The sequence below is a fragment of the Zeus faber genome (genome assembly GCF_960531495.2).
Source record: "Zeus faber genome assembly, chromosome: 5".
Classification (NCBI taxonomy): Eukaryota; Metazoa; Chordata; class Actinopteri; order Zeiformes; family Zeidae; genus Zeus; species Zeus faber.
Genome location: NC_137192.1, coordinates 9018476 through 9031084, shown reverse-complemented (window position 1 = coordinate 9031084; position 12609 = coordinate 9018476). Strand labels below are relative to the sequence as shown.

The 12609-nt window shown below is 47.0% G+C and overlaps 1 protein-coding gene across 1 annotated transcript in view; it reads left to right on the top strand.

Moving 5' to 3' along the window:
* Positions 1 to 258: 258 nt before the first annotated feature.
* LOC307230208 (semaphorin-3F-like) overlaps positions 259 to 12609 on the top strand; it is a gene marked incomplete at its 3' end in the record, with an annotated part of 59256 nt that continues 46905 nt past the window's right edge. The window contains exons 1-2 of the mRNA XM_080000442.1: positions 259 to 541; positions 3481 to 3640. Of these exons, the coding sequence (XP_079856568.1) occupies positions 3523 to 3640 (118 nt within the window). The 5' untranslated portion in view covers positions 259 to 541; positions 3481 to 3522. The remainder of the gene's footprint in view (positions 542 to 3480; positions 3641 to 12609) is intronic.

Below are 12609 nucleotides of genomic sequence, written 5' to 3'. Positions count from 1 at the left end.
TTCACAAAGAAATTGGGAATATACAATATCCCTAATAATGTACAATATCCAGTGCCTCTGTATGAACAGTTGACATTGTGACAACAGCCAGAACCGTCCCAGTGCTCTGTGGTCCGCTGGACTGGCTGATGATAGGCGGGTGGATGGGCGGCAGCGGCCCCGCACCGCACCGCCCACTGGGTGTGTTAGAGGCGGGTGGTGGCCCCCGCATCCACCTGCAGCACGGTGCTCTGCCCTCTAGTCAGGAGAGCAACTTTCCAGAGGCTGGACCACTTTCCATAACAAGGAATATCTGTTTCTATTACAACATTTAAGGAACCTTCCTCAAACCTTTCGCCATGAGATTCTTTCCCAGTCTCGGTCTTGCGCAAGATTGAACAAAAGAAATCCCATCCACTGTATGAGGGCTGCAGCGAAGGAGGATTTTATTGCATTTCCACAGCTCCTCGGGAGACGACATTTGAACGATTTCGGAATTTGGTTTCTTCAATGCCTCCCCGGACTGGCTGTGAAGTGATTCCCGGAGAACTGTAACGCCCAGGTCGGTACAATAACTTTCCCCCCGCCACCGCCACTTTGTTGATGCATCATTTTGCCATCGTCTTGATTATGTCAATCATTGCATTATTAGTTTTACGTTTTTTTTTCTATTTATTTCGCCAGCTTTACCTTGAATAACCCAATGGAATTAATTTAGACAGGCTGCATAGAACTATGAAAAGAAAAACTATGTAAGAAACTCAGGAATGACACTCCATTGTTACAGCTGGCACCTATAAATAATATTACATCAATACACTTTATTGATGTCATTTTATTTATAACTGATAATTAAACAATAACAAGATACTTGATTTTAAACACCCATCCAGTGTTTATAATCACTCCTGTTAGGGGAGTGTTTTCTAATTCCCACACCATAATGCTTGTAGTTGTGCCCGTGGATCCGCCTCACCCGCACGCGTCCGTGCGCTGACGCCGATTTGATCCTGATCTTCCCCAAAAAAAACACTTCTTTGCAAATCCTCGGTCGGGGACCGGGCGCGCGCCGGCGCACGCGGCTCGGGCTGTAGCGCGGCTCTCCGCGGCACCTCACTTTCCAGCTTCCAGGATTTCAGAATGCGAACTGGCATTTTCTAACGCTTTCACTTATAATCAGAATGAACGGGGTCCGCACTTGAGACGGTGTCCAGCGCCCCAAAGCCAAACGGTTAAATGGTGGTTTTTTTGGGGGGGGGGGGGGGTGGGGGGCTTTGGACGGAGCGCGTCCGCGGATTCCCACAGATCTGCGCTCGGTGGCTGGAGTGGACTGAGCGCACGTTGGTCAGCGCCAACCTCGTGAAATTAACTTTGGAAGAGAATTGGGAGCAACTGTTAAAAATGTGGAAACAAAGAAAAGAAAGAACCTTTTTTTTCCTAAAATTCTAACCTTAAAAATTAATTATACACACACGCACACGCACATGCACGCACGCACGCACACACACACACACACACACCTATATATATATATATATTTATTTTTTATTTTTTATATATATATATATATATATATATATATTTATATATTTATGTACATTTATATATATATTTTTTAATTTTTATTATATGTTATTAAAATACAGTATATTATATACATGTTTATGTCCTTTTCTTCTTGGAGACCCAAGGGACGTTGTGTAGCAATAACCTTCCAATATTGTCATTGTTACCCAATATGATTTCTTGTTTACAAATGGTATGTTATATAACTTGTATTATTCGTTTTACCTATTCATTTATTTGAATTTTTTATTTTGTGCGTCCTCGGGCTGCTCGAAATGCACCAATAAATTGAAGCGGATGATGAGATGAGATGAATGTTGCACCTTCAATTGAGCTATAGTTTATTTACATACAGTTTGTTACTTATTACATACACTTGAATATTGTGCCTTAAACCACACTTCTCTTCCTGCCTCCTTCTCTCTCTCTCTCTCAACCCCCTCCCCCCCATTATCCCTCAGTGTCATTTGTGAGCAGCCACTTGTTTGATTTCATTGGCTCGTGTGAAGGAGTTGGCCCCTGTCTCAGAATAAACAGCTGGATGGTAAACATATTGTCAGTAAATAGCTGAAGTTTAAACAGCTGCTTATGCTCATAAAAACCAGCGCAACCAGCAGCTCTGAGCGACCCTCGCTTGGCTCTGGCTCGGCCAAAAGAGCCTCCTGGTCTGTGTTTGAAGAGAAACCGGTGCCGGCCCTAGTTCTAGTCCGGTGTTAGAACTGCAGAGATTGGCTCCTTTGTAGGGCACCACGTGCTTTGCCGATTTGATTGGAATGGTTGGAATTGGGAATTAACAGCGGATTGGATCCTTTTTTTTGGAATTACACACAGGTTTTTTTTATTACACAGGTTAAAAACATTCCTTGGCCCATATATCCACTTTGAACTGACGCTCCCTGCAGGGGGGCTGTCTGGGTCCTTTGGTGGAGGACACTGTGGAGATGTCACAGTAGCGAGGACCCCCCCCCCCCCCCCCAGTGTATTCTGAGGGAAATTGACTTGGGGCAAGAGGTCGGTTGTTATCCACGCCTTGCCTTGCTAATGATCTCCAAAATATTTGTAGATCAGTGTTGATTTGTGACCAGTACTCCCACTCCAATCTGTCCTCCTTGGTCATTCCAGGTTTTGACATATTTGGATGAACTATCGTTTATGTTAGTTACTATGGCAATAAATGCAATGTCCTGCCCTTCTATACATCAATTGCCTTTGCCCCCCTCCGGCCATCTATCTACTGAGTAAGTACAATGAGGAGGTGTGACCTGGTATTAGGAGGGCCCTTAATAACAGACTGAGACCAACACATGTAGGAGGAATGTGTTTTGTGTGGCCGAAGAGGAACAGCACAGCGACTCCGGGAAACAATAGCTGCGTGATCCCTGCATCATTTTGTCACAAACATAAAAGTGGTCCCCCAAGTGTGTTCTGTATGCACATACACACACACACATACAGTATACTCAAACATATCAAACGCATATGCTTGCAAACTCCTACGCACAAAAAAAGCCAAACTTCATTCTTGCCAAATGGAATTGTTTACTGATGCTGAAAACGTTGAACTGTCTCCAGCCATACTTTATGTTCTGAAGCGCCCAGAGACTTGGGCGTATACACATTGTTGCTGCGTTGCCGAAGTTCACAGAAAATGCCCCCCCCCCCTCAACTCACACACACACACACACACACACACACACACACACACACACACACACACACACACACACACACACACACACACACACACACACACACACACGCACACACACACACACAAGGACCTTCCTAACCCTAACTCTCACAAAGGCTTTTGGCAAAACCCTCAAGTGTCATTCTCAGGCTGGGCCTTTGGGGTGAAGATTTGTGAAGGTTTTCTTGTAGTCCCACTGCTAAACCGTCTGCCCTCCCTCCCCTTCTCTCATCCCCCTTTTTCAGTGATTTTGTCCCTGTGTCCGTGCAACTGGAGGTGGGTTGACCATGCAGCTGGACACTCTGTGGGCAGTCCACACCCTTCTGGCAATGGCCAGCTTTGCTCTGGGGAATCCAGTGATCAGCGACCCTCTGGCTGCACCCCGCGTCTTCATCTCCTTCAAAGGTAAGAATCCACCTCATCTCAACATGCCCGCGTGGGATTTAGGGAGACCGGCGTTTCGGTTTGGATGTGGAAGACAAATGCCTTGTCCATCCATCCCTGATGTCCAGTAACTCCCAAATCATAACGAATCAATTTTATCAAGTGGTTTGCAACTGTAATGTATGATCAGGGTTCCAATTCCCAATTTTTTCCCAGTGATTTGGGAAATTATTTAAATGGCCCCGGGAGTGATTTTCGCTCGGTTTGCAGGGGTGCGGAGGTGTGAGGGAGGGTATTACCAGGAGCAAATTGCCAGGATCAGCTGAGTGGAGTGTTGTCCCCAAGGCCCGTCCTTCTCTCAGATCAAGCCTTTGATTAGCAAGGGCCCCTGTTTGCTTTCCTTCCCAATTCCCCGGGTTCCCCTGGCTCAAGTTGACTTAATTAAGTGGAGCGGCGCAGTTCATTGTTTAAGGCGGCCGCTCCCGCTTTAATCATGTAGGATTTAACACGTCACTGAGCACATACCCAGCCCTCAGCGATTCTCCTTTCTTTCAAATACGACCCTGGTTGTTTCATTGCAGGAAATCTCGGCTCTGTTTTTTTGTTTTGTGGTTTCTTTTGAAAACATTTCTTTTTTTATCTGTCTCTGTTGAGAAGCTGTGGATGTTTGTTTTCCTTTGAAATGCCTTTTAAAAGGAGTGTGGAGTGGCAGTATGGAAAGGCAAGGTGGCTTTGAGGGAGGGCGACGCGAGACACTCCTGCGCTCTAGTTGCTTACCTGTCTGTTTTCTTCTTTAGTCAATATGAATTTCACACTCTGTTGGTGCTGCTTCTCTCCCAGGAGTGCCTCCCCCCTCCCCTCCACTCCCATTCAATATTACGACTCGCTTCCTTAATTGCTTTTTGAATGGCCCCGTGTAACCCTTATCTTAGCAAGTTGCCCGCACTCTCCCAGATGTGTACCTCTGCGCTTTGAATCTTTTCTTGAGCTTTTTAGGTGCGAGAGTTTACCTCTGTGGCTTTATAGCTCACACGCTGCAACTAGGAATTTGCAAGGAAACAATTTGTTCATTATCCGTGTCCTGCTTATGATTAGAATACATGCGCGCCGCAATATGGTCTTTTTGTACATAACAACATAACTAATTAGCTCGGTAGCACAGGCAAGGGGTTAAAGACCTTGCCCCCATTTGGAAGGCCCCCTCTTTCCTATTTAAACAGGTAGAGTAAATCACAGAACCTAATTGTTTTTGCCTGTGCTTTTTCTACCTTTCCTCCCCGAATTGCTTCTGGAAGCAGGACGTCATCTATAAAACAAAGTCTACCGTGTCCAATAAATTTCCCGGCAGGTACAGGGCTAATTTGTAAGTCGCTGAATGTATCATGCATATGTTTCAATGAGATCGGGCTCTGGCTTTGCAAAGTCTGTGCCCAGAGCCTTGAGATGTAGACTTTGTTCGGGCTTATCACCAAACTACCGCGCTGAATTCACTTTGGAGATAGGACAGACGCAGATAAAAATCCAATAGGGTTCCTTCCTAAGTTTACAGGGCGAGGGAAGAAGCGTGATCTATCGAGGAAGGCCTGCTAAATTGGCAACCCGAGAAATTGCGCGGACAGCACTCGGGGAGTGAGGTGAGCCACCGCAGAAAAATCAATTTGCATTTTCGGGTAAGGTGAAACAAGACTACAGCCGCCAGAAAATCCCACAAGAAGAATATTTCTCTCTCACCACTCAGCGCGTAAATAACATAATTTAAATTATATAAATAATATTTAAAAGTACTAAACTGTGTTGAACACTCGGAAAAAAATGATAAACCCTTTTGACTACGAGGCAGCTTTCCAAGAAAGTTTCCCGACCGTGTTTTGGTAAATCCTGCCATGAATCAAAGCTGAGTGTAACCTTGTTGCTGTTGGCCCACATTCTATCTCCCATATATCTGAGTTCATGCATTAAGCAGATCACAATCTAAATCCATTGCTTATGCCCCTGCCATTTCAAGCCTCGCACCGCCACACGAGCTGGACAGCTACGACCACAACCACCCATTAGAGTCAATTAGTGAGCAACATTTTGTTATGGCCTGTTTGTATCCACCGAAGGCCCCTTGCCTACGTTTTACATGCATCTGTTTACAGAGAATGTGTGAGCTGGAACTAAAATCCATTTGCGACATTTCAGAGGTCTGTATACACTCTCTACTCCCCGTCACGCTTAGGTAAACAGAGGGCAGGTAAACATTTGTGACGAATAAACAAAGGCGCAGGGTCAGTCGTAGCCAGGATTGTAAAAATCCATACTTTGGAAGAGTCAGCCAGGGCGGATGTGATCTACGGCAGCGGACGGAGCCACATCTTGCACCACAGAGGCCGTGGGGAACTCCTCTGTAATAACAGTGAACCTCTCACCTTTACCCACTGAGGCTTACTGAAATTTGAAGCAGCTGCTCTCCAAAACCACAGCAATAGAAATATGGACCCCGTACGCCAAGGAAAGTCCTTTTTTTTTTTTTTTTAAACGCAAATCGCTGCTTCCTCCTCCTCCTGTGGATTACGGGGGCTGAAGGGCCAAAAAAACGCAAATACACAGCGGCCCAACCTCAACGCCAAGAAACACCTCACTGCAGGTGCTTAGGCGGCAGTGCAGGTGGCAGCAAGGGGGAAATATCTCGGGCTTGTCGTTCATTCACATTTCTCATTCGCGACCCCCCCCCCCCCCCCCCCACACACACACACACACACACACACGCACACACAGACCGCTTGTCCTCAGCACTCACTGTAAAGGGGTCTCAGCAAGTTACTATTTTTAACCCCTCCTACTGAACTCTTCTTGCTATATGTGGTGTGTGCGTGTGTGTGTGTATGTGGGTGCGTGTGTGTGAGAAGGTCAGTTTGGGTGGGTGGTTTGGTGATGGGTGGTGGTGGTGCGGTGGGTTAGAAACTCCCTATGGGGTTAAATGCCCAGCATTCTATAATATAAAGCCCCAACCCCCCCATGTGCTACACTTATGTTCCCAATGTGTTACAACTGTTACGCCTGAGAGAAATAACAGTTGAGGATTAGACGAAAAATCTGGCTCTTTGAAAAAGCAGCTTAGCACTGTTTATTGCGTGCTATTAAACAGTTGTTTTTTTATGAATACAACGGTTGGCTATCAGTGCCTCGTTGGGCTTTCCCTATTACCAGCACCTACTCGCTGATAGCAGTGAATGTTTAACTTGTGATTAACGCCGTTCACACAGCCCCATCTAGTGCACTTTCTTCTTCGCCGGTGGTAGGGAATATAATGGGAGTCAATATTAAACCTATCTTGTGCCCTTATCACTGCTGACCTAAATGTGTATGGCAGCTTGGGGATTAGAGCAGACCGGCTCATTCGGGGCTGAGCAACAGAATGTTGGACAGAATGGCCATGCTGAAGAGTTTCCAGGTCTCACTTGGACTATTTAACTAATATAATATAATTCAGAGTCATGTGTGGATCCACCTTTACCGCTGATACATCCAGTGTGGGCTTGGGCCTATCCCTGTTTCTGCTGGATAGGCTGATTCAAGTACACAGTCCCTCCTTCACCCTTACTCAGTTGTATTTTGTAGTTTTGCTGACCGTAAGAGCCATGAAACCGCTGACTTGCGGTGTCTGGCAACAACGCTAATATTTGTGATCTTTAATTACTGCTTTGGAGGGTTCGAGACCATGTACTCCTGTGGCGGCGATGCAATGACTGTCAAGGCATTGAAAACCACTATTACTCTGGCCACGGCCCAGACCTCAGCCCTTCCCCACAGTAGCCAACACAGGTTATATTTACTGTAAAACTCTCTCTTGCCCTCAAGAGGCACACTGGGCTCATTTGTAGAGCCGTGGTTAACCAGTGAACACAGGCCACAGGGCGGTAGCGGTCGGTGGTTTCAGCACTCGCGAAGCTCAGTCTTGCCTGCCCAGCTCTTCCTCCGCTGTGCTTAAAACCACCGTGAGCCAGCCTTCAAGAGTGTCACTTTATCAGTACACCTCTGGTTGGGCCAAAAGCCTTCCTTGAATTTATAAATAATCTCTAATCTGATTAAGTGGGTGCAAGTGGAGTGAAGAGGGCGCTTGTGGGAAGAAACAGAAGTTCTTGGTTGAGGCCTTGTCTTAGCCCACTTATCTAAAACAAACCTCAATCCTCCAATATGGTGAGCATAACATGCCTAGAGGAGTAGAGAGTTGCCTGTGAGTAATTTGTTCAGTGTGTGCGTGTGTGTGTGTGTGTGTGTGTGTGTGTGTGTGTGTGTGTGTGTGTGTGTGTGTGTGTGTGTGTGTGTGTGTGTGTGTGTGTGTGTGTGTGTGTGTGTGTGTGTGAGAGTATTTACTGGTGGGTGAGAAAGATGCATGATAACTAGGGGGCGGGTGGTGGGTAATAGAGCATTTTAGGACAAACTGCCCCAAATCCTACTATGATCTTGTGTCGGACCCTTATGTTGCCAGTTTTCCTCTCAAAGTGAAATAGCAGTGAAAATGTCACTTGATATCTGTGTCAGCCAGCCATTAGCACTGTCTGCACCTCTCATCTAGTGTTGAAGCGCCGCAGCCTGCAATATCTCCGGCCCTTAACACGGCCCTTTAAATGTGCACAGTTGACTTTATCACAGCCCGCCGGCTTTATAGTACAGGCCGTTAATGTTATGGAAAATAGCAACTTGGCACCTCAAGTTCATACATACTGTAAACACATGACACTGAGGTGGTTTGATATGCGGAAAAGAATCTGGGCTTTCCTCTGGATCCTCTTTCTCCTCCATCTGGCCAAAGGTGAGACTGATATAACTTCCATTCCTCTCTCGCACATTTCATCGAATGTGTGTGGGTGTGTGGATGTGTGTGTGTGTGTATTGCTGGTATGTGTCAGCAGGTAAACAGATTCCTCATGGTCACAGAAGACATAGGCGCGATCCCGGCTGCGTGCCTGTCCCCCGTTGGAATTAATCTTAGCAGGGAAAGTGAAGGTGACAGAGTGGTGTCTAAATATAAACCAAACTCTTCATTGAATGGCCACTTTCCTGCTACCCCCTCCCTCCTCTTGCCCCCATGGCAAGCGAGCAGCAACAGAAAAAAGGCCAAAGGAGTTGGGTGTTTGGGATTCCTGGCATGACGGCGCTACTCTCTTTTAGTGTCCACAGGGAAGGTGGGGGTGTGGGGTGGGGTGGCGGTGTTCCCTCTCCGGGGTCTGCGTTACACACCGTGGAACATCCTCCCGCCTCGGGTTACCAACTTTGGTCGGAACCCTTCCCTCGAGTGAAACCGAGATGGCCTCCCGAAAGGGCCGCCCACCCCGTGTTGTCTGCCCTGTCCTTCCCTTCCCTCCTTGGGGTGTGTTGTTTGTTGCATGTGTGCTGCCATCCCCAAACCCCACCTCCAAGCACTCCACTGGGAATGGCTTTCTCCAGCCCAGTGCAGGGACTGGATCCATTTGACTGGACAAATTCTTCCAAAGACCATAGATAATAGAGTTTTGCCTGGATATGTTGACCAAGTAAATGCCTTAACTCACAAAAACTCAACTGTGTTAAACATCTTGTTTGCGCAGTGGCAGTCAGATCACTTCACCCGCCCTCATTAAATGTCTGTCACCATTTCTTTGTGTCTGCCTTTTCACTTGGTAAAGTGATACAGACAATAATGGAGTGCTTAGTATTCTTGGGGTTGGCATATCCGTCCAAACAGGCGGACTGGGATTATCTGGGCCAGCGGACGGCAGGTATCTAGCACACCCTCCAAGGTTTTACCCCCTCAAGGTGAGGCCTTTCAGAAGGTGGCACAATTAAGACTTCCTGTGGGATTTTGTGTCGCACTTCTTTTTGTCGCACTGTAAAAACAGGGCATTAGCGTAGACTGGATAAACTGGTTGAAGACTCAGACTGGCTTTGTCTCCACACTGCTGCTAGGACTGAATGTTGTGTACTGTATTGTGGCAGATTAAGGTGTCAGGTAGAATACCAGTCCAGGCAGATTAGATGTGCCCGGGGATCCACCTCAACCTGCAGCCAAGTTATAAAACGGAGTGACTATTTTTTACAATTCAGAATATAACACAATCCACAGCATTTTTTTCCAGGACTCATTTTACAACGGAGCAGAGAGGGAAAGTCCAAGGTGATATTGAGCAGGAATTTCGGGACAAAGCCAAATACAGGAAAAGCAAGTGTGAGAAAAAAGAGAGAAAGAAGAGGAGCGATAAGGAGAGAGAATTTGAGATTATCGTCGGAGGTTCCATTATCTTGTTATACACGATGAGATTAACTATTTATCACAGTGGGGCGAGTCTCAGCAGGCGCTATCGGGCACAGCAAATAGAAAAGCACGTCGGTAGTAATAATAACTTCCAGGTAAATAAACATATGCACCTTGTGCCTGGGTACATCCTGGCCTCTGTGGGTGGTGTTGCTGTGGCAGGTGTGGTAGAAAGCCTGTCTGAATGCATGTATAGTAGCAGAGTTCCAGAGTCGAGTAAGAGGGTGCCACCCCGGCTGAAGGAGGCCAAGGCCTCCACCACTACAGCCCCCCCTCCAAAATTACAGTCTGCAGCCCACCTTCCACCCCATCGCCATCCCCAACTAACATCATTTCTCACAATCTGTCAGTAGGGGATTGGGTTTCAGCTGCGTCCTTCTGTGTCTGCGCAGAGACTGGTACCGACAGATGCTGTCTCGCCGCTCTGCGAGGGACACACACGCTTTACCTGAAACTAACTTAACACAACAGGCTAAATGTTGAACTACTTTAAGAATGCCTCCACACAGTTGGGCCAGTGTACTCGATGAACAAGATGTTTAGATATCCGACTGAGCTCTACCTGTACCTTCGAGAATTGTGGTTTCGCTTTTTGTGACTCAGTTATAGGAATTCTTGGTGAATCGAGTCGAAAGTTATCAAAATATAATCACAAAGAAAAAGTATACCAGTTAGCAGTTGAATCAGACATCCTTTTGGAGAATCAAACTGGAGCTAAACTCTTATTGCTCCCGCAATAATATTTGATTGGAAAAGTTTTCAGTAACTGCACATGAACTAACTGAACATAATCGTTTCATTGGACTCAAAGCGATGTCTCATCAGGTAAGTGCGGTGGTGATGGCAGCACGGTGGCTCAGTGGTTGGCACCGTTGCCTTCTCCCCGTGTTTATGTGGGTTTCCTTCCACCATAAAAAGTCATGTATGTTAGGGGTTAATGCTCCTGTTGGTGCCCTAGACTAAGGCACTGGCAAGAGCTGGAATCTGTCTCCGGGCCCTGCACAGCGGCTGCTCACTCTTCCTAGGAATAGAATGGGTCAAATGCAGAGAAGGAATATCCCCAAGAGGGACTTATGAAGCATAATAAATAAATAATCCCATGGAGATGAACCGGCAGGCTGCCACTCGTTCTTCCCACATCTCTTCCCTTTGGTCACTCGTGGACATTACAGTTCTGTGCCACTGCGGTGAGAGGCAATGAGGCTGCTTGGGTTACACAGACCGTGATGAGCTCTCGGGCCACAAAAGCACTCAGCCATAATACAATGCGTGTGCTTTGATGTCTTTGTAATGGTGTGGGTTTGACAGTTTTCCCCCTTTTTTTTTTGAATGCTGATTTGGAGTTTTCCCCTCTATTGTCGTCTCCCGTCCCTTTGGTGGAGTGGGTGTTAATTGCTATGTGTGGAGGTGGACTCCGTTTCACATCCATTCAGGCCGGGGCCGGGTCTGGCGCTGCCCTCCGCCCGCACCACCTTCACTCCCTGTCGCGCTGTAATGACCCCGTCCTTTCAGTGGCGGTGCCTCCTCTCTTTTTTAGCGGATCGAGAGGAGAAAAAGGGAGACCCGGGGCACGCCAGCCCTCATCTTGTTGTTGTTGTTGTTGTTTGGTATCGCCCACGCTCTCTTCCCCCTTGTGAAGGTCCCATAGCCACAGGGGCATTGGTGTAGGTTTGCCTCCCATTCACAGAAGTTCATTCACTCTTGAGAGACCCAAGGGAGGGCGTCAAAAACGGGCTTCCCCCCCACTTCTCCTTTTGGGTCCATGAATGCGCTGTGCTGCCTCCCGTGGGCCTGCGTCTATGTTGTCTTTTAGATCCCCGGGCCCGGGTCCCGAGGATCGCCGCCACGGAGCTCTAAAAGGGAGACAGCTGTTTAGAATGAGAGGGTGAAAAATGAAGCCCCTGGATGGAGGGAGAAAGAGAAAAAAAACCAGTCAGAGGGCCAGAGGGGATTGTTTATATCCTCCCCTCCTGGATGGCACGTTGCCAAGTCAACAGAGGGCCGTGTATTGCCATCCGAAAGCGCCGTGGATTATGAGCTGTGATCATTCTCCGGGCAGAACCCTCTGCGACGCCTTTCAGAAATCTCGAAAATGAACACGGGGGAGGGGTGACTTCTTAACTAAGTAGCTTGTTTTCCCGCTTAGCTCTTCAATGGGGGTTAATGAATACTTTATTGCCATCTTACTGTGTGGATCTGAGCGGCCGTATTTAATTCCGTCACCCCAAGGGGACGTCCTGTGGCGTTTCCCAGAGTTTTGGAGCAGCCTGCTTTGCATTTCCTTTCTCTGAGGAGGCAAACGTTCCTCAAGTCCAAGATGAGAGAAATAGATAGATAGAAAGATAGAGAGAGCAAGAGAGAGAGAAAGAGAGAGAGAGAGATGGAGGCAGCAGAGAGGCTAGAATTTCACTTTCTTCTTTGCACCCAATCTCTGAGTGGGTCTAGAGTGTCTTTCATGGCTTACAGTGCAGATTAGTGGTCGATCTATATGGGTCTTTCAATGACCGATGCCAACGCCAATATTTAGAGAGCTGGGCGGCCGACGGCAGATATATAATGCCGATATCATGTTGTTGTTTTTTTTTAGCATCTGATGAAAAACAACAATTTGATAATAATAACAAATGGGACACAAAATTGCTGAACTTAAATGAACATTTATTTAACACTAGTGTTATTGTCTGCATTGCCTCTGTTTGCTTAAGTAGATCTG